The 21,824-nt window shown below is 34.6% G+C and overlaps 4 protein-coding genes across 4 annotated transcripts in view; 3 read left to right on the top strand and 1 right to left on the bottom strand.

Moving 5' to 3' along the window:
- Positions 1–242: 242 nt before the first annotated feature.
- LOC116015298 (60S ribosomal protein L21-2-like) lies at positions 243–1,930 on the bottom strand. The gene is made up of 2 exons (XM_031255343.1): positions 1,639–1,930; positions 243–735 (listed from the first exon to the last, which is right to left on the bottom strand). Exons 1-2 carry the CDS (start codon positions 1,873–1,875, stop codon positions 478–480), a joined length of 495 nt encoding a protein of 164 aa, XP_031111203.1. The 5' UTR covers positions 1,876–1,930; the 3' UTR covers positions 243–477.
- Positions 1,931–2,958: 1,028 nt separating this feature from the next.
- LOC115998076 (dirigent protein 22-like) lies at positions 2,959–3,775 on the top strand. The gene has a single exon (XM_031237547.1). It carries the CDS (start codon positions 2,999–3,001, stop codon positions 3,578–3,580), a length of 582 nt encoding a protein of 193 aa, XP_031093407.1. The 5' UTR covers positions 2,959–2,998; the 3' UTR covers positions 3,581–3,775.
- A 5,009-nt stretch (positions 3,776–8,784) lies between these two features.
- LOC116020096 (dirigent protein 22-like) lies at positions 8,785–9,742 on the top strand. Its single transcript, XM_031260574.1, has one exon. The coding sequence runs from the start codon at positions 8,897–8,899 to the stop codon at positions 9,485–9,487; it is 591 nt and encodes a 196-aa protein (XP_031116434.1). The 5' UTR covers positions 8,785–8,896; the 3' UTR covers positions 9,488–9,742.
- Positions 9,743–18,974: 9,232 nt separating this feature from the next.
- The window catches only part of LOC116020618, an 8,106-nt gene continuing 5,256 nt past the window's right edge, over positions 18,975–21,824 (top strand). The window contains exons 1-4 of the mRNA XM_031261092.1: positions 18,975–19,421; positions 19,919–20,257; positions 20,337–20,596; positions 21,631–21,772. Coding sequence (XP_031116952.1) covers positions 19,299–19,421; positions 19,919–20,257; positions 20,337–20,596; positions 21,631–21,772 — 864 coding nt within the window. The 5' untranslated portion in view covers positions 18,975–19,298. The remainder of the gene's footprint in view (positions 19,422–19,918; positions 20,258–20,336; positions 20,597–21,630; positions 21,773–21,824) is intronic.

Below are 21,824 nucleotides of genomic sequence, written 5' to 3'. Positions count from 1 at the left end.
TAATAATGATCAAATAAATCAAAATTGATTAATAAAATAATTATCTTAGCAAACAAGACATATCAAATTAGTCTCTTCCAAAATGGGAAAGGGGTAAAGCGATTGAGGTCGGGGAGAGGGTAAGTTAAAAGACTAATCAAGACAAGGAGAGTTGACAATATTTGGCAATTCGAAGAACATGTCCCATGACTTGGCATTAGAATTAACATAAGAGCCAAGTGCATGGACACAAAAATGTAAGATGAAATTGAAATTTGCACTTGAATAGAAACCACCACGCCCGACACACAATCGAGAATGATCTATCATTTGACACAAAGGCACATAAATTCAGCAAACAGGTTCAACTACAAATATAAAAGGCCAACACAAAAAATTTCAAACAAAACAGAGTATGTGGACATGAAAAAAGAACTTAATTAGAACTCTGATTAACTGTTCATAAAACCATAAAGACATCTTGAATAAACAAGGAATTTAGTATCCTCCCTTGAGATCATTGACCACATCATATGGGATGGGTGTTACGGTTTCTAGAGTGGCACCTTCCACCATAAATCCAGGTTTGGGTCCTTTAGGCTGCCTCTTAGTACTAATCACCACACCTTTGGCTTTTGCATCAGCCTTGAGCTGATCATTTTTCTTTACCCTCTCCTTAAACTCTTCAGTGCACCTTGAAGGTTGAACATGCTCAATACGAACATGGATTCTCTTCCTGATGATCCTGTTGCCAACCTGTGTTAATGGATCAGCAACATAATTTGATTAACAAAAGGAGGAAAAACAACAAGCTAGCAAATTCACCAAGTACAGTCTACTAAAACTATAAAACAAAGAAGTGATATTAGAGAGTACAACTTGAAAGATATATAGGTAACAACGTATCTTTAGGAAAATGTAGTTATCCTGGTCATGATTTTTAACGTAGAAGACCTTAAATGGAAGGACACGCAAAACACCTTGTGAAATACAGAACATTCATTATGAACTTGTTAATTCAATGGGGATAACTCGGTCCACAATGACTTAATCTATCAAATTAAAAACAGCTTATAAGTTAATAGAAACTGAAATCTAGGACACAGCATTCCTATAGACCAGTAATAGCTAAATATAAATGCACTAGATGATAAAAAAAATCCTACAAGCTTGTAATGTGTAAAGCCATAGCCCAAGACTGGTCTGCTTTTTTATTATTCTTGTTTACACATTCCCTTTCTTACATACTCCAGTGGTCTCACTTTCACTTCTTTAACTATGTGTAGAAGTTCTCTATGATCACAAGCTTAACATAAACTTGTAAACAATAAAAAACTAACCGATCAACATATCCAAAATCATTTCCAATGCAAATCACTGGCCTGCATACGAAAATTCTGGCCACCATGCCTAATTAAAGACTTTAAATCCACAAAACTACAGGCAATTTTACACATGATTAAGAAATTCTAATTTTCGAACGTTTAGAATCGCATAAACAACGAACAATTTGCATAAAGCTATCATTTAAATATTTTATATCTGACTAACTGCAAAAACAATTCATTTGAACAGAGAAAGCCAAATAAGCAGCAATGATACAGATTCATAACAATTAAATAGCTATGTGTACAGAGACCTAGAGTGTGGAGACTGTACCTGCTTGTTGACTTCAACACCAATGGCGCGCTTAGTGACGTTCCAGACGCGGCCGGTGCGACCGTGGTAGAACTTGTGAGGCATGCCCTTGTGGACGGCACCGTTCACCTTAATGTCAACATAGTCGCCGATGTGGAAGATACGCAAGTAGGTGGTGAGCGCAATGGTCCCGCGCTTCCTGAACCCGCGAGAGAAGAGATCTCTCGTCCTCGCCCTTAATCCGTGTCCGGCAGGCATTTTGCTTTCTCTTCTTCTCCGACTGGGTAAAGTGTAAGTCGAGAGTAAACGCGCAAGGGAAACCCTGGATGTTTATATTGTGAGAAATGATAACTAGGGTTTTGACTGGGAATGGACCGCTCGGGTGTGCATGTTTTGGGCCTTCAACCCGGAGTGCCCAGTAGCCTGAAGTTCCATATTCATGCTATTTGGATTAAGTCCAAAAGAAGCTGTATTGGGCCGAATGAAGCCTCAAATAAAATATGCCTTTTCCGACTATGTTAATAATAAAATAATAATAATAATAAAAGTAAATTTAAGTCTCGATGCATGTATCTCTCTTAATTTTTTATTTAATCTCTTTGTAGCTTGTTCTCTAACTTGCGTTTTTGTTGTTTGCTGCAATTGTTCTTTACATCACAATTAGTATTTAGTAGCATCTTTGAACTTCTAATTGCTATTTTGTTATATAATGTTTAGATTTTGGATATTGATTATGTGATTATGTGATTATGTGAATATGTATTGTTTGGTAATATGTTTGAAAAATTATGAAATGTTGAAATTTTGAGATCTTAAATTGATCTGAACACCGAACCGAATTAAATCCGAACCGAAACTGAACCGTTTTAAATTGAACCGAACTCTAATGTTAAACCAAATGGTTTAATTTTTTTAAAAACCAAAAAACTGAAACCGAAAAAAAAAAAAAATTGAGCCGAAGCCCGAACCGGCACCCTAACTACTTTTAATATTCAAATAATGTACTTTTTCTGAATACAATGTACATTTTTAATTTACTAAAATTACATTATTTGTGTACTGAATGTACTTTATTTGATAGTATGGTCTACACAACGTATATTATTTGATAGTATGGTCTACACAACGTATATTATTTGATAGTATGATTCACACAACGTATATTATTTGATTGTGTAATCCACACAATATACTTGATAATATGGTCCACACAATATACATTGTTTTGATAGTATGTTATACCACTTATAAGTTATAAATGATTGGGCAAGCAAAGCCTAATGGGTTGTCAAAGTATAAATTGAAGTACCCACCACACTTCGATCTTTCCAGGAGATAGACTTGATTCGAAGCCAAGATACTCCAATAATACCACTGCACCATGGCCAAAACCTTCCAAAAGCCCTGTTCATACCTCCTCATATTCTTCTTCTTCTTCGTTCCAAACCTTTTCGTAGCAAATTCCCATGATTTCTCAGTGACACTGTCAAAGAGAGCAGCGGGTATCGGGAGAGAAAAGCTAAGCCACCTCCACTTCTTCTTCCACGACACAGTCACCGGCAAAAACCCCACCGCCGTCACGATCGCCCGTGCCGCAACGACCAACGAGTCCCACACCGAGTTCGGGTTGATGGCCGTGATGGACGACCCGCTGACCGCCGGCCCGAACCTATCATCCAAGCTGGTGGGAAGGGCGCAAGGAATATACGCGTCGGCGGCGATGGATGATGTTTGCTTGTTGATGGTTGTCAACTTTGCGTTTGTGGACGGAAAGTATAACGGAAGCGGCCTGAGCGTGGTGGGCAGAAACGAGGTGTTTTCCGGCGTGAGGGAGTTGCCGATCGTCGGCGGGAGTGGGGTGTTCCGGTTTGCCCGCGGCTACGCTCAGGCCAAGACTCACACACTTGATCTCAAGACCGGCAATGCTGTTGTGGAGTACAATGTTTATGTGTTCCATTATTAGTTAAGTTTAATTGATTAGCTGTTTGGCTTTGCTTAGCTTGAGATATTGTGCCGTACTTGAAGAAGCTGGTAAATGGTTTGGTGGGGTTAGTTTCTATGTCCTAAGCATGAGTTGTCCTCATGAATTTCATGTTTCAACTTTATTGTTGCATATACATGATTTTTTGAGTGAAAAGAAAAACTTGCAGTCATTACACCAAGGTGTGTACAGATCAGACCCAGTAAATTCCATCTTATGATCATCACAACTTGTAAAATTGAAGTAAATCAACTTATATTGTCCATAGTTAGTTGACATGCTTAAATCACGAAAGCAAATATATTGGTCTATTGGGAGATGTGAATCAAACTTATAAATTTGAGGTTCCCAAGTGAACAATTTTATGATTAATTTGGTTGGGTTATCCTACAAATTAAATTAAATACATGTTTTCTTCTTCTGCAAGGTTGTTGTTGGTCATCCTGGACAGACCAATTCAAGAACTAGTAAAAGTTGGAAGCTAAGTGAGATAGCTACTACTTGATGCTTGAGTTTAATGTGGATAGCATTCGAAGTGACCGATCTACTGCTTGCATGTTAACAAATATGGGAAGCAAAATGATGATGATTTGATGCGAAAATGTATTTTTTTTAAAAATGTCACAAGTTATTTGAACCGCTACACTAAAAGAATATATCATAGGTTAATGTTATTGATGAGGACATAAGACTTCGGAGTCCATTTTATTGGATAAATTTTAGTCCAATGGGTGAAAAAGTATAGAGCAAAATATATATTAAAGGATATGCTACCAATGGATATTAAACTCACAACCTCAAGCATAACATCACTAGTTCCAAACCACCAAGCTATCATTATCATGCATCTAAGTAGTGGGGGACACATGTACAACCAAGATTGAAATCAGGCAAATGTTGTATATTTGTGGAGCATCTGGAGAGGTCTCTACACTATAAATAGGCACTATTTCTTCCCCTTAAAGATCATCCATTTGTTCATAAACTCCCAGTATAGTGGTATGTGATCTTAACATTTAACCCATACGTTAAGGTTTGATTCCTACCAACAACATTATTATTTTTATTTCATTACTGGGGCTATAGCTTGTATTATTTATTATTTGGCCGTCATTATGGATCAATATCTTAGGTTTTGTATGTACTATTTTGGGCATAGCGTCCCGAGCAATAATAATACTATTTTCATACCCCTTTTTGTACTTCCATACCTGATTTATGGTGAACCAGGTTTCTACAAAACTATTAGTTATAATAGTAATTGATGCGTACATGGATTGCTTCTCGCAATAAGTGCACACTCAAGGAATCACTCAAGAACCTTTCGTGTCCACAAGAGGATCTTACCTTGTAGATTCTTGGATTTTGAGATCCCAACTCTACAAAATGTCTCACCAAACTAACAAATAATACTCTCAACCCTTACAGCATGTTTGGTTCACGGAATGAATTTCGAGAGAATAGGAATACTATTTCACAGGGAATGGAATAGGTAAGGAATAGGACATGAATTGTATTTTGTTATTTGGTTCGCTGAAGGAATAGACTTTAAGAATTGTATTCCAATGTTTGGTTGGTTAAAGTAATAGAAATGAAATTGGTTTTAAAGACATAAATACCCTTATACAAATAATAATAATAATAATAATAATAAATTATTATTATTATTATTATTATATTTATTATTATTATTATTATTATTATTATTATTATTATTATTATGCATACACACATATATATATCTAAGTTGCCTTTTAATTAATAATTCTTTAATATAAATATGTGTTTTTATAATAATAATAATAATAATATATTTGTTAGAGAGATACATGGAGGTGAGGTTGAGAGATTCACTCCTAGCCTAAGTTTTTTGAGTTTGAATATGTGGTTAATATCCTTCATTTTTTTTTATATAAATAGCTTAAGTAAATACAATTATATATTTTTACTGACAATTCTCTCTTGTTAAAACATACACACACACACACACACACAAACACACACACACACACACACACACATATATATATATATATATATATATTTCTATTCAAATGTGGCGCGCCTTCCCGTGCGGCCGTGCGGTTTACACCACTCAATGTTAAAAAATGCACCACTCAATGTGACGAAATGCACCACAATGAAAATGCATTTCTTAATATGAAATGCACCACTCAATGTTATTTGAGTGGTGCATTTCTTAATATTGAGTGGTATATTTTTTAACATTGAGTGGTGTAAACCGCACGGCCGCACGGGAAGACACGGCCACACCTGATTATGACCCTATATATATACATACAGGTTGAGAAATTATTATTATTATTTTTTTAAAGGTTATTATTATTATTATTATTATTATTATTAAGAATTATAATATAATACAAAAGGGCAATTTCGGTATTATAGTATAAAAGCTATTCCCAAATACTTGAGAATTGCTAATACTAGGGGGTCCCCTTGGAATGGCTATTCCCCCAACAAAGGGAATAGCTCATTCCTGGGAATGCTATTCCTAGGAATAGAATGACGAACCAAACAGTGGAATAGGTCTATTCCTGGGAATGGTATTTCATTCCCGACCTATTCCACGAACCAAACACACTGTTAGATTATTGAGCAAGGCTAAGAATTAGAGTATTAGGAATCTAACACTTGAATTAAGATACAAAAATAAAATTAGCTATATAATATGAGTAGTAGTATTCTTTTTGGGTTTTGGATATGTGTGTGAATATAAAGAACAAGATAAGGGGATAAACTAGCTTTTCACTAGCCTACCAAGATTGAATGCTTCTCACAAACAACCTAAACTTCAATGCACTTCTCATGCAAAGAAAATAGAGAAATTTCACTCAAATTAATTTCCTACAAGGTGTCCTTCAAACCATTGGGTTTATGGGTATTTATAGGAGAAAATAAAGTATTAAATATTCTAGGCCCTTAACCCCACCCAAAATAAAAAATACAACTTTGTAAAAGTAACTCCCACCCAAAATTAAAAAATAAAAATAATTATCCACCCAAAATTAAAAATACAACATTTTACAAAAGTAATTCCCACCAAAAAAATACAATTCTTGCAAAGTAGTTTCCCACCTAAAAAAATAATACACCTTGCAAATAATTTCACATCGAAAATTTTGATTTGATATTGAAGTCTGAATTGTCTTCAAAAGTTTTGATGTGAAGACAACTGAATAGAATTATTTTTCCAGATTGATCTTCTTCTTTAGAAAAAGATATTAAACTCCAATCTGTTTGCACAAAAGTGTTAAAAGCCTCTTGAATTTTTTTGACTTGAATCTTGTTACCGGTCCACTCGAGACTTTTAATGGATCATTTATTTGTTGCATGCCGGTCTCATCAATAATAATAATAATAATAATAATAATAATAATAATAATAATAATAATAACCAAGCTAGTACGTGGATATGATGGTAGTGACATTAGTACATTTAAGCCCTGTTTGGTAAATGGTTGTTGGCGGATTGGGTTAGAAAGTATAATTAATTGATAATATTGGTTGATTATAGAAAAATGTTTGGTAAATTAGTTGTTAGGTGATAGTTGTTTGGTATAATTTCTTTTCTCACAAGGCTAATTAAAAAGGTTGTTTTGAGTAGCCTTTTGAAATTTAGTTTTTGACTTTTGGGGGATACAAAAAACTTATTAATCAAACGCTTATATTGATTTTTTAACCAAGTCAAACAACTATTAATGATTAAACAGGTCAAAATTGACTGATAGGCTAATTATTTACCAAACATGGCCTTACTTAGTAGTAATATGTAGTGATGTGTGGCAGCATAACATTATGTGAGAAAGTAGCATTTAGTGGTTATTATTATAGTTATTAAACCAATGGACATGGGTATATGCCTGGCAGCAACATTAGCATTGTTTGTTACTTTCCTTTAGTATAAATAGGGAGTGTATCACAAAACACTTCAATGTAATGAAGCAAATAAAAGTTCTATTCCTATTCGGATTTCTCTCTTTTTTTCAATTATCTATAAATATATTTTATTAAATATATCTAACAGTTAATTATCTTAAAAATTTATTAGTATGTCATTCTAATTTTTTATAACAAAAATGAACTGCTATGTTTCGATTAAGTTTTGATGATGAAATTTCATCTCTAATTCATTTGATTGAAAGACAACAAAATTTCCCAAGAGCTACGTAAATATGAAGATTGACAGGTTTCATTGATTGCCCGAGGAGTTGAACAGCCTAGCAGACGCCCTTGCAAAAAATTTTAAGAGATTCCCTAAGGACTTGTACATTCTTAAAAACTCTCAAAAGAGGTGGCCTATTTGATTGCAAACAACATTGTCGGCTTCCTTTCATGGCGGCAAGTGTATACTACAGGTTGATTATTTGTAGATTGTTTTTGGGTTTCTCCTTCCAATATATATAAATAAGAGAACAAAATTAGATAAAAATAGTTTTTTTTTTTTCCAATAATCAAAGCACGGCAAAATTGTAGTAGGTTGTAACCCTTCAAATGGCCCACGAACCTTCAAAGTTTGGATTCACTTTTGACTTTGAAATCATTGTTTCAATGTAACATTATGATTATTGATGAGTCGGTGCTGCCACAAACACGACAAATGGTGTATGGGTAGGTTAAAGTGTGTTGAAAATACGTACAATTGAACCAACCACACACACCGCTGTCCGCGGTTCACCTTGAGCCCACACGGAAAGCTTAATTAATTTGTGAATGATAGACTGAGAAAATATACAATCGAAGTTTAACAACAGTAGTACGAGAGTTATTCTCGATGGGGTAAGCTTTTTGTTAATCCTTATATCGTAAACTAGGATTTACAGTATACTGTGGATCCTGGTTTAATACACAAAATTTGACTTCATAAGGTTTATAATTTATATTTATAATGTACAGAACTATGTTCATAATACATACATGCACATAAACACGATATAATGAACATTAATTCCGTGCATTATGAACATATTTTTTTGCATATTATGTTAAGTGTTTATGTGTCATCAGTTATATAATTATATGAACATAAATTATATATTTTATGAAGTCAAATTCTGTATATTGGACTTTAGTGCACTGTAGATTCTGATCCACCATATAAATTGTTTCTTCTTGTGAACAAAAACATTTTATTATTTTTACAAGTCAAAATGTGGGATCAGAGACAGGGGTGGGCTAGAAAGATAAATTAAAGTGTACCCATTCCACTCCGCTCCGCTCCTTTCTTGAATACATAACTAGCAGGGAAAGTGGGAAGTGAAGAATTCCAAGACCACAATGGCTAAAACCTTTCAAAAACTCACTTCTTCTTCTTCCCTCTTCATCCTCCTCGTTCTCCTCTGTGCTTCAAATCTTTTCCCAGTCAATTCCCAAGAATTCGCAAGAAAACTCTCCAAGAAATCCATGGGACTGAAAACAGAGAAGCTAAGCCACCTCCGCTTCTTCTTCCACGACATAGTGAGCGGCAAAAACCCCACCGCGGTCAAAATAGCCGAGGCCGCCGCCACCAACAAGTCCGCCACTGGGTTCGGGATGATGGCCATGATGGACGACCCCTTGACCGCCGGCCCAGACGTCTCCTCCAAGCTGGTGGGAAGGGCTCAGGGCATATACGCCTCGGCGGCAATCGACGAGATAGGGCTGTTAATGGTCCTCAACTTCGCGTTCGTGGAAGGCAAGTATAACGGGAGCAGCCTGAGCGTGGTGGGCAGGAACACGGTGGTTTCCGCCGTGAGGGAGTTGCCGGTGGTGGGCGGGAGTGGGCTTTTCCGATTTGCTCGCGGCTATGCTCAGGCCAAGACGCACACATATGATCCCAAAACCGGCGATGCTGTCGTGGAGTACAATGTTTATGTTTTCCACTACTAGTAAACCTTAATTAATCAATGTACTACCTACTTTAATTCTCTACTTTTCCAAGTTTACTAGTTTGTATTATTGCAACCTATTTCTTCCAAGAGTTTTAGTGCTATGTACTCTTAAATTCTACTTCCTCACTTTTACTCCATGATGTGGCAAATAAGGATTGAATATTTCATTATATAGGTCTCAAAATAGGTGTCTATATCAAATGTTTGTGAGAGAGAGTATAAGTTGGAATATGGAATGGGAGTTCATGTAGTATTTTCCTTCTTCCACCGTCTAATTGTTGGAAACAAGGCTTTTACAATATTATGTTAGAATAATATTAATATCCAAACAATAAATATATTAAAACTATAGTGATATACTTGAAATCCTTACACCAATAGACATTGCAATTGAAACACTTATGTTGCAATAAACTAACATTCTCCACCACACCGGGATTGACATGCATGCTCTTTTTGGTGGGGCAGGTGTATTGTAGGATCAAAAAATATATGTCATCATAGCTTTTCACTTACCAACTCTATTGATTTCATGGAGTTACTCCAAGTTGTTAGAGAAGAACCATTTATATATACTTCAACCTAGGACTGCAAATGAGTCGAGTCGATTGCGAATGCCTCGCGAGCCGCTCAATCAGTTAAAGCTCGATTCGAGCTCAGTCAACTTCAACCATATGTTAATTGACCAACCACATGTAATATTAAATAAGTGCTCAATTCATTACTTATAAGTTACATACATGGTAGTGTCATATTCAATATCCATAAGTTACCTGAACCATTCTTTTAAACAAATAATTATACCAATATTTTTTTTATTTCATTTAGAGACATAACTTTATTGGCTCTTTTTATATTTAGTAGATAGAATTGTTATTTTTTTTTGTGAGTTTAAATTATTACTATAACTAGTATTCTCACTCGTGCGTTGCATAAAATGGATTTGTGCAATTATACTATTATACTTAAGTATAAAAATATATAAATAAAAGTTGTTGCATTTATTAAACTATTATTTACCATAATAATTATTAGATTTTATATAGTAATAGCTTGAAAATTAATTTGGGCGGAAAGTTGTAAAAGTATGATTTTTTTTATTAATAGTAAACTATTTTAAGATATTTTTGACATAAACTATTATTATAAATTAAATTACGATAAATAGCATATATTATTATTCATATGAAAAGCATTCTCTAGGTGAGAGTCTGTGAATAAATACAAACAATCGATCTAATAGGGATATGAAATCAAGTAAAAAAAATAAGCGGAGTTATTTTCATAAATATTACAAACTTTTGAAATTTGTACTTCTAATATTTATGAAAATGACTCAATCTTTTTTTCATTTTTTTCCTTTATTTTCAACCTTTAGATCTACTATATGACTATATCAATAATTTGGATTTGTCCACAAATCCTCACCTGGTGCAGTGCCTCATGGGAGTCGAATCTGGCCCCTTGGCTTACGTACTCTCTCTCTCTCTCTTTATATATATAATTAGACAAACAAAATGGCATATATGTGTTTGGTTCGATTAATGAGGTTTGACTAAAATTATTTCAATTCAATTATCAATAATGTTAAGTTTAGTATTTGTATATAAAGTTTATATATTTAGAAACTACATTAAAATAATATTAAACAATAAAATAAATTTAAAAATAATTAAAAACTACTAAAAAAATTAAATAAAGTAAGAGTTGTTTGACAGACAGGTAAAATGAGACACTGAAACTCAGAAAGTACTAAAAGTTTATGGCCCACATTACCCATAATCATTATTGCTTGGATCACGGTCCAAAAACACATAAAGTACATTACTTTAACTCATAAATACATTTTTATAATTTATAACTCATATAAAATACATTATTTTACCCCATAAAATTTCATTATTCTAACGCATAAAGTACATTATGCATTATTCTAACTAATAACATGCATTATTCTAACACATAAAGTACATTATTCTAACTCATAAAATACATTATTTTATCCCATAAATTTCATTATTTTAACACAAAGTACATTATTCTAACTCATAAAATAGAGTATTATCTTATCTCAGAATGTTCATTATTCTAACACGCGCACGAAACAAGATTTTTTAACATAAAAATAACTCGTTTTAGATCGTGGTCACACAGTTATGTGGACCACAATCCACACAATAATTTGTCCATTAGCCAAAGGAGATTTAGCAAATCATAAAATAAAAATATCAAATCACTTTAAAATATTATGAAATACTCCGTATAGTTTTAACTTTGAGTTCTTTAACTTAACTTTTGATTCCACACTGGTGATTTGAATCATTGACCAAAATAATAAATTAGCTAATGCTTTTATACTTTTCAAGCAATTTTCATGGCTAATAATGACAGATAAATTCCAACAACACCTTGATGTTGATCATAAATTTTCATAATGGATGGCATGACAACGCTATAAAATCCCAATAATCATATTTTATAACTTGCACCAATCAATTGGGATCCATGCAAATTATAAAATATTGAAAGGATAAAAAATTAGTAATTGGGGGAAGATAAAAAATTAGTAATTTGCCATCGTAACACAAACATACATTCAAACCATTAAGAAAACTTACAAATTGCATTTATTTCTCCGTGAATCAAGTTTGACTAAATTTAACTTTTATGAAATCAGATATTCATATCATAATCCAAAAAAATTCAATAATTAGTGTAAGATATGACCGTGTCTTGACATCAAAAGAAATTATGCATTTATAACTATAAATTTTGAAAATTCAGTCCTTGTGTAAATTGCATCAATCAAAAGTAGATTCTAAAATAAAAATGATAAAAATAGAGTTAGTTATCAAATGGTCTCTTGATTATGTTGATTTGATTAATTTGGTCCTCTTGTTTCACTATTATCTAATTAAATCATATGACTAATAAATCTTTAATCATTTTAGTCATATAGTACTTCATATAACATTTTTAGGGATGTAATAGTAACATCACTATTGACTTGGCTTGAATTATAGTTCGTTGTCACTCTCTCGTAGACTCGCATTTTAGATTGTCTTTCCCACCGTCGTGGTTTAACTTCACCATTGCAGTATATGCATGCCACTACTTCCCTTGGGCTAAATTTTTATGAGGTCATTGCATCTTCAACTAATAAGAGAATTGTTAATAATGGAAAGACCAATAAGGTAAATTTTTATGAGGTCATTGCATCTTCAATTGATAAGAGAATTGTTAATAATGGAAAGACCAATAAGGTAAATGTGAATGTACGTTGACTGACGACGAGGTGTCCCAATTCAAGTCCATGAGAGTTGCCTGACCGACAACAAAGCAATAATCTTTGTCATTCACTGCACTTTGATATTAGGGTTTTGATAATTTTAGGTGGGGATTAAAAATAAGTCAAAAGTAAACTTTCAAAAAGGCTAAAAGTCATCAATTATAGCAGCAAAAGTGAATATTCTAGTCCTTCTTATCGACGATGGCGAGCAAAGGCTTCTAATCTGCGATGGTGAGGGGCGAATTCCACTGTGATGGGCGATGGCGAGTTTGCACAATAGGTGTCATTGTATCTTGATGGTGTTATCCCGATCCGTCAATGGGAAAAGCGAAGGGCGACAATTGGGCATGGTATCTCTAACTCTCTAGCATATCTTTCTTAGGTTTCTTTGTTTATGCTCGATTTGGGGATTAGTTTTCGATATTTTATTGTGTGAAAAAAAGAGCAAGTTAGGCAAATTGGCCAACTAGTTGGCTCATCGATTAAAATGATGACTATCACCTATTTTTGCTTGGCCTAGAGGCGACTAGCACGTAGCTGACACCTAAGTCAAGTTTTACAACACTGAAAATATACAATATTAAATTATAGTCAAAGAATAATTAGAAAACTGTGTTACAAGTTCAAATGCACCAATTTACAATATTTTAGTTTACCAAGTTTATTCCTACTACTTCCCATCTGGGAATATTGTGTGCATGTAAATACTAAGTTGCAAGTTTAGGTGTTCAATTTAGTGGAAGATTAGTAAAGATATTAAGAGAATTATACACGCGCTTGTATTAGTAAAAAATTTGTTAAGAGTACCTCTACCTTCACCATTGTCCATAAAATAAAGTATTAAGGTTGTGAACATCGCTAGGTGTCCAATTTAAAAAAATACAAATTAGTAATAAACACTAGGGCTTTGGTATTTTTAGGTGGGGGTTAAAACAGTAAAATATTAGGGTTAAAAATAATTAAGTTAAAATAAATGTTGATAGGTTAAAATTCATCAATTAAACAATCACCTTTTAAAGTTTTGCAGCAAAAGTTAATACTCCAACAAGCGTTGTCTTGTAGCTAGCTAGCTTCCTTCTTATGGTGGGGAAAAAGGGAAAGGCGAAGCCAACAAAAGAAAAACAAAATGGACTCAATCCCCTTGGACAAAGGGCACCCCTCTACCGTCTTTCTATATCTGCAACTCAAGAAAGTCGCGGGGGAGAGGAGGGGGGGGGGGGGNTAAGATATGACCGTGTCTTGACATCAAAAGAAATTATGCATTTATAACTATAAATTTTGAAAATTCAGTCCTTGTGTAAATTGCATCAATCAAAAGTAGATTCTAAAATAAAAATGATAAAAATAGAGTTAGTTATCAAATGGTCTCTTGATTATGTTGATTTGATTAATTTGGTCCTCTTGTTTCACTATTATCTAATTAAATCATATGACTAATAAATCTTTAATCATTTTAGTCATATAGTACTTCATATAACATTTTTAGGGATGTAATAGTAACATCACTATTGACTTGGCTTGAATTATAGTTCGTTGTCACTCTCTCGTAGACTCGCATTTTAGATTGTCTTTCCCACCGTCGTGGTTTAACTTCACCATTGCAGTATATGCATGCCACTACTTCCCTTGGGCTAAATTTTTATGAGGTCATTGCATCTTCAACTAATAAGAGAATTGTTAATAATGGAAAGACCAATAAGGTAAATTTTTATGAGGTCATTGCATCTTCAATTGATAAGAGAATTGTTAATAATGGAAAGACCAATAAGGTAAATGTGAATGTACGTTGACTGACGACGAGGTGTCCCAATTCAAGTCCATGAGAGTTGCCTGACCGACAACAAAGCAATAATCTTTGTCATTCACTGCACTTTGATATTAGGGTTTTGATAATTTTAGGTGGGGATTAAAAATAAGTCAAAAGTAAACTTTCAAAAAGGCTAAAAGTCATCAATTATAGCAGCAAAAGTGAATATTCTAGTCCTTCTTATCGACGATGGCGAGCAAAGGCTTCTAATCTGCGATGGTGAGGGGCGAATTCCACTGTGATGGGCGATGGCGAGTTTGCACAATAGGTGTCATTGTATCTTGATGGTGTTATCCCGATCCGTCAATGGGAAAAGCGAAGGGCGACAATTGGGCATGGTATCTCTAACTCTCTAGCATATCTTTCTTAGGTTTCTTTGTTTATGCTCGATTTGGGGATTAGTTTTCGATATTTTATTGTGTGAAAAAAAGAGCAAGTTAGGCAAATTGGCCAACTAGTTGGCTCATCGATTAAAATGATGACTATCACCTATTTTTGCTTGGCCTAGAGGCGACTAGCACGTAGCTGACACCTAAGTCAAGTTTTACAACACTGAAAATATACAATATTAAATTATAGTCAAAGAATAATTAGAAAACTGTGTTACAAGTTCAAATGCACCAATTTACAATATTTTAGTTTACCAAGTTTATTCCTACTACTTCCCATCTGGGAATATTGTGTGCATGTAAATACTAAGTTGCAAGTTTAGGTGTTCAATTTAGTGGAAGATTAGTAAAGATATTAAGAGAATTATACACGCGCTTGTATTAGTAAAAAATTTGTTAAGAGTACCTCTACCTTCACCATTGTCCATAAAATAAAGTATTAAGGTTGTGAACATCGCTAGGTGTCCAATTTAAAAAAATACAAATTAGTAATAAACACTAGGGCTTTGGTATTTTTAGGTGGGGGTTAAAACAGTAAAATATTAGGGTTAAAAATAATTAAGTTAAAATAAATGTTGATAGGTTAAAATTCATCAATTAAACAATCACCTTTTAAAGTTTTGCAGCAAAAGTTAATACTCCAACAAGCGTTGTCTTGTAGCTAGCTAGCTTCCTTCTTATGGTGGGGAAAAAGGGAAAGGCGAAGCCAACAAAAGAAAAACAAAATGGACTCAATCCCCTTGGACAAAGGGCACCCCTCTACCGTCTTTCTATATCTGCAACTCAAGAAAGTCGCGGGGGAGAGGAGGGGGGGGGGGAGGCAGTAACTTCCTTCTTATCGACGATGGTGAGCAGTGACTTTCGATCTACGATGATGAGAAGGCGAATTCCATGGTGATTGGCTATTAGCGAGTTGTGGCGATGGGTGTTATCGCATCTCGATGGTGTCGTCATGATCCGTCAATCGGAAAGGTGAACGGCAACAATTAGACGATAATATCTCTAACTCTTTGACATATTTTTCTTAGGGTTTCTTTTCTCTCTCTCTCTCTCTTTTTAATTTTATGCTCAATTTGGTGGTTTGGGGATTTAGTTTCTTGATTTTTTTTTTTTTCCACTTTGCAAAAAAAATTTAAAAAAACTACAAATTAGTAATAAAAATTAGGGTTTTGATATATTTAGGTGGGGTTACAATAATAAAATATTAGAATTAAAAAAGTCAAAATAAGCTTTTAGAGGCTAAAATCCATCAATTAAACAATCATCTCTTTGAGTTTTGTAGTAAAAGTAAATCTCCAACTAGCGAGCAATGCTTAGCAGCTTCCTTCTTATCAACTATGGCAAGTGGTGGCTTTCGAAAATCGATGGTGAGAAAGGGACTTCCATGATGATTGGCTGATAGCGAGTTGCGACGATGAGCGTCGTCACATCTCGATAGTGTCGCTTCGATCTGTTAATCAAAAAGGTGAATGACAGCAACTAGGTGATTGTATCTCTAACTCTCTGTCATATTTTTCTTAGATTTTTTTTATTATTATTATTTTTTTGTTTATGCTCAATTTGATGATTTAGATTTTTTTTTTTTCATACTGTGTAGGAAAAAAGCGGTCAAAAGTTAGGCAAATTGGCAAGCTAGTTTGCCCCCAAATTAAAATGGCGACTAGCGCCCATTTCAACTTGTCTTAGGGATACCTAGCACCTAGTCAGTGGCTAGGCTGAGGTTTATAACATTTAAAAATAATATTATTAAACTATAATCTAATAATAATTATAAAATTGTGTCACAACAAGATCAAATGTACAATTTTACAATATTATGATTTACCAAGTTTATCCAAGTACTTTCATTTTGGTAATATGTTGTACATCTAAACACATCTAAATAATTTTGCACATGTTTGTATTAGTATAAAAATTGTTAGGAGTGCCCTTCCTTTCCCCATTGTCCATCAAATTATTAAGGTTGTGAACAACACTAGGTGCTCAATTTAAAAAAATTACAAATTAGTAATAAAAATTAGGGTTGTGATAATTTTAAAGTTAAAATAGTAAAATATCAGAGTTAAAAATATGTCAAACTAAACTTTGAGCTAAAACCCATCAATCAAACAATCACCACTTCGAGTATTGTAGCAAAATTGAGTACTCCAGCTGGGGATATCTAGCAACTTCTTATTGACGATGCCAAGCGGTGACTTTCGATCTACAATGGTGAGCGGTGACTTTCATGGTGATTCGACGATGGCCAGTTGCAGCGAGCCTTGTCTCATCCTGATGGTCTCATCTCGATCTGTCAATCAGAAAAGCGAATAGCGAATGGGGACAACTAGGCAATGGTATCTCTAACTCTCAAACATATCTTTCTTAGATTTATTTCCTTATGCTCGATTTGTTGATTTGAGAGTTTAATTTTAAATGTTCTACTGTATGGAAAAAAAATTGTCATGTTAGGCAAATTGACAAGCTAGTCTGTCATCTATATTAAAATGACAACAAGCGCCCATTTGAGCTTCGTCCAGATTAATATACCATTCTGCAATATTCTAATTTATCAAGTTTATCTCTACTACTTTCATCCTAGTTATATGGTAGTGTACATATAGATAATAAGTTATAAGTTTAAATGTTCAATTTAGTGAAATATTAGTAAAGATAATTATAAAATTACACACATGCTTGTATTAGTATTTTGTTGCGTGCTTATGAGGCCCTTTTGCAAGAGCATTATCGAATTCTGTGATTTGGAATTCCATGTGCATCTACCCACAATCGTCTAAGGACAGACCCAATCTATAGTTTGACCCAGATTCCCGAGGTAATCCGCGCATTTATTCCCTTCTCTATTAATATGGGAAACTCAAACTAAGATAAATTTCTCAATCAACGCATTGCAGTCGTTGATAAGGGTGACAACCCCTTCTTCATGATTCCCCTCTAAGTTCATGAAGGATACCTCAACCCGAGTTATAGACCCTCCCTTAGTCCCCACAACTCCGTTAAGACACTGTCTACAGTTCCAACTTTCGTGACGAAACCCTTAACCCATCTACCTTGTCCCGAATAAGCCCCTCAAATTTTCACTTTGGTGAAAGATTCAATATTTCAATTTATTAAGTTTATTCTCACTATTTTCCTTTCAGTAATGCTGTGTAGATGTAATAGCTAGTACGTATGTTGGGTTGCGGCTCAGAGAGATGAGTTTAGTATCTTATCATCGGATCGTGGCACTGACTGCTATATAAGTATAAGGAAATAAAGTTACGCATTCACTACTAGTTATAATTTTTGACATAGTGATAAACGTTTGATCCAACAATTAGTATCAGGGTTAGGATTACTGGTTGGTGCTGGGAGGGAATTGTTGGACTAGCTATAACTTTTGACGTAGTGATAAGCGTTTGATCCTACAAAGTATGATAATAGAAATTTTTGTAGAGTATCCTCAACTCCGTAGTGTCTACGAAATCTAGAATATTAAATTATAGTTCAAAGATAACAGAAAATTCAATATATAAATTGTTTGGTTAGTTGAATTGATAACCATAGTATTTCAAATTCAACTATCCGTGAGAGCTGCCTAATTGTTTTATCGATTTAAACCATACAACTATAGATAATCTAGATAATTGTGCATTGATCTTCTCTATTTAAACTAATCATCTATAGATAAGCTAGGCTGATTTACCCCATTAACGAGGTGACTCATTTACTTCCTTTAGACCTCTACTGGCTCTTTGACAAAGGTTCGGATGATTTAGGATTAGTCTAGTGTATTCATTGAAAAAATAAGATTCAATATGTATGATTATGTAAATAGTAAGTATGATTACGGGCTGATAATAAATGGTACGGTAATTGTGATGTTAACAGTTGCCAAGCCAGGGAGGCAAGGACTGCTATTCTTTCTCTCTTTCTCCTCATTTATCTCTCTAAAGACAGTAACATTACATTATTTTTACATCATATACGCAGTCATAATATACACATATATACAGCTACAGGCGTAGACAAATACATACACATACACAGCAGCAAATCTCATCAGTCATCAACGCCAACCCCTATATCTATCTCCCCCGCCCTTCGAATCATCTCTTCTTCTAAATTCTCGATTTTCTTCGATCAAAATTCACCCTTAGATTCTCAATCCGATTCACAGGTAAATCAGATTGGACATCTGCTGTTTACTGGTTTTATGATTCGATCTGTAGTGTGTATGAATAAATCTGCTGCGCGGTTTTTCTCGATTGGCTGTTTGGATTTGATTGGAATTTGGAGGAGATGGTGAGAGGATTGGCGGTGCGATTGGATTGAAGGAGAAGAAATGCCAGGATTAACGCAGAGGAATGATCAGCACAGCGGGGCGGTTTCTTTTAATGGATCCGTTTCCGGCAATGGATTCTGGTCAAAGCATCGCGACGACGTCAGCTACAATCAGCTCCAGAAGGTACTGGATTTTAACCAGCAAATGAATTTGTTATTGACTTGTTAATGGTTGTGTTGGGGCACTCGTGCATTCGTTTTCATTGGTGAATTTTGATTAGTGGAATGAATTGAATTTGGATGGTTTTATATCTGACTCACGAGATCGAATTAGGATGTATATCTGCCTGCTTGCTTGCTTGTTCCATGCTCCTTTGCTTTAAGGAGTACTAGGCTGTAAAGAACTTAAGTTGTTATTCAAACTTAATTTGCAGAACTATATATCCTAGTTTTCAAATTCAAACTGGGAAAGACTGATGAGTGGAGCAATGCTGCTTGATAAATTTGGTACCTCAACATAATTTTGGCAGCATCTAAAAAATTTAATAGATCAAATTGTATTTTGATCATTACTATAGTAAGCAATGTGGTTATCAATAAAACAGTGTATGTTTGTTTTGTGATGCATAGTTATTTTTGCTATGGACTATTTATTTAGTAATGGGGATTTTTGTCTTGTAGTTTTGGAGTGAGCTTCCATCCAAAGCTCGACAGGAGCTTTTGAGGATTGATAAGCAAGCGCTTTTTGAGCAAGCTCGTAAGAATATGTATTGCTCTAGGTGCAACGGGTTATTGCTGGAAGGTTTTTGGCAAATTGTCACGTATGGGAAGTCTTTGCAACAGGAGGGAGCAGGCATGCATCATGCTTGCAATGGAATAGGGACCTTGAAAAGTCAAGGTGAAGATGATGTACAAGATCCATCAGTGCATCCTTGGGGAGGCTTAACCACAACTCGAGATGGAGCCCTTACGCTACTAGACTCTTATATATTCACAAAATCTCTGAAAGGACTCCAAAATGTTAGTGCCATTTTAGTTATCTGCCAATTCCTTTTTCTTTTAGTGCTTTTGTTCCTATTTCACCTTTTGTCCCAAGCAGGTTTTCGACAGTGCACGTGCAAGAGAACGTGAGAGGGAATTGCTGTATCCTGATGCCTGCGGTGGAGGTGGTAGAGGTTGGATAAGTCAAGGAATGGCTGGTTATGGAAGAGGTCATGGAACGCGAGAAACATGTGCTCTTCACACTGCCAGACTTTCGGTTGACACATTGGTAGATTTTTGGTCAGCCCTTGGAGAAGAGACTCGCCAGTCTCTTCTAAGAATGAAGGAAGAGGACTTTATTGAAAGGCTTATGTACAGGTGTGTTTCAGCCGTCTCGTTTCTTTTCATTTTCTCTGTTTCATTCTCTCTCAGCAAGTAAACTGTTTACTTGTACAAGTGTAATTTGGATAATGGTAAGCAAATGTCCAGTTGGTTTGGTGAACGTAGGAGTTGATTGATTACTCATCACTGGCATGAGCCATTGCCCATAATTGTTACATTTATGATACAAGCTAACTTGGAAGGCACTAATTATGTCTTCTCTTAATTCCTAGTTCCTATGCAAATATTGTGTCCCATGGAAAGTGAAGTCTTAAGGTGGATATGCCAACTCATTTTGGTTTTTATCTAACCAGTTTAAGTTTTCTACTGTTATATTTGAAGATATTGCCAATGTTAATATTGTTTGGTCTCAAATTTCTTTGGGAAAAAATAAATTCTGTCCATTATAAGCTGTGCTCAATGTTTAATTGTTTATCACCAAGGAAATGGTTGATGCATACACTAGGGATGTGCCCAATCTGTCCCACTACAATCTTAGAATTTTCAGAATTTTATCTCCATCTCACTCAATCATGAATTTTTCTAAACTATTCACCTGTCCAGTTGTGTTTTCACCTTAATTTCTTTTAACTTGTTTATTTTCTATTTGTTTGATAGAAAACCGTCTCTACTTAAACACCCCTTTAAAAGAAAAAGCCAAGGGGGATAGGTTTGTTAAGATCAATTTTCGGTGTCTTGTATTGCATCGACTATTTGAATTTTGAAATGAGGGATCATAGACTTTGTTGTTTAGATTCTTTTAGTTTCTGCACCGTGTATGCTATGGTATCTATTTTGAACATAAACCAAACTATGTTTTACCAACTAAGTTGAAGTAGGATTTATGAGCTTCTTTTTTAAGGTAGAAGTAAGTGAACCTGTTGTCTAGATTCTGTGGATAATTTGAGTAGACTCTGAACAAAACCTTTAGTAATTTCTTGCTCAAGTAAACTGGTGGAAGTGTAGTTATTCTACTTGTTTTGATAACTTCTTTGTTTTGCCTGTATTGAGAACTTTGTTACTTGATGCAGATTTGATAGCAAGAGGTTTTGTAGAGATTGCAGAAGGAATGTTATACGTGAGTTCAAGGAGCTAAAGGAACTGAAGCGGATGAGGAGAGAACCTCGCTGCACCAGTTGGTTTTGTGTAGCAGATACAGCATTTCAATATGAGGTGCACTTTAAACCTTCTCCCCCCCCCCCCCCCCCCCCCCCCCCCCCCCCCC

This window comes from Ipomoea triloba, chromosome 1 (assembly GCF_003576645.1).
Source record: "Ipomoea triloba cultivar NCNSP0323 chromosome 1, ASM357664v1".
Taxonomy (NCBI): Eukaryota; Viridiplantae; Streptophyta; class Magnoliopsida; order Solanales; family Convolvulaceae; genus Ipomoea; species Ipomoea triloba.
The sequence above is the reverse complement of the archived record's forward strand: the minus strand, read 5'-3'. Positions and strand labels throughout refer to the sequence as shown.

Bases quoted from the DNA above. Each gene is read 5' to 3' on its own strand.
- LOC116020096 (XM_031260574.1), top strand. From the start codon at position 8,897: ATGGCTAAAACCTTTCAAAAACTCACTTCTTCTTCTTCCCTCTTCATC.
- LOC115998076 (XM_031237547.1), top strand. From the start codon at position 2,999: ATGGCCAAAACCTTCCAAAAGCCCTGTTCATACCTCCTCATATTCTTC.
- LOC116015298 (XM_031255343.1), bottom strand. From the start codon at position 1,875: ATGCCTGCCGGACACGGATTAAGGGCGAGGACGAGAGATCTCTTCTCT. The intron at 736-1,638 runs GTACAGTCTCCA...CCATTAACACAG, and splicing joins GTGTTGAAGTCAACAAGCAG to GTTGGCAACAGGATCATCAG.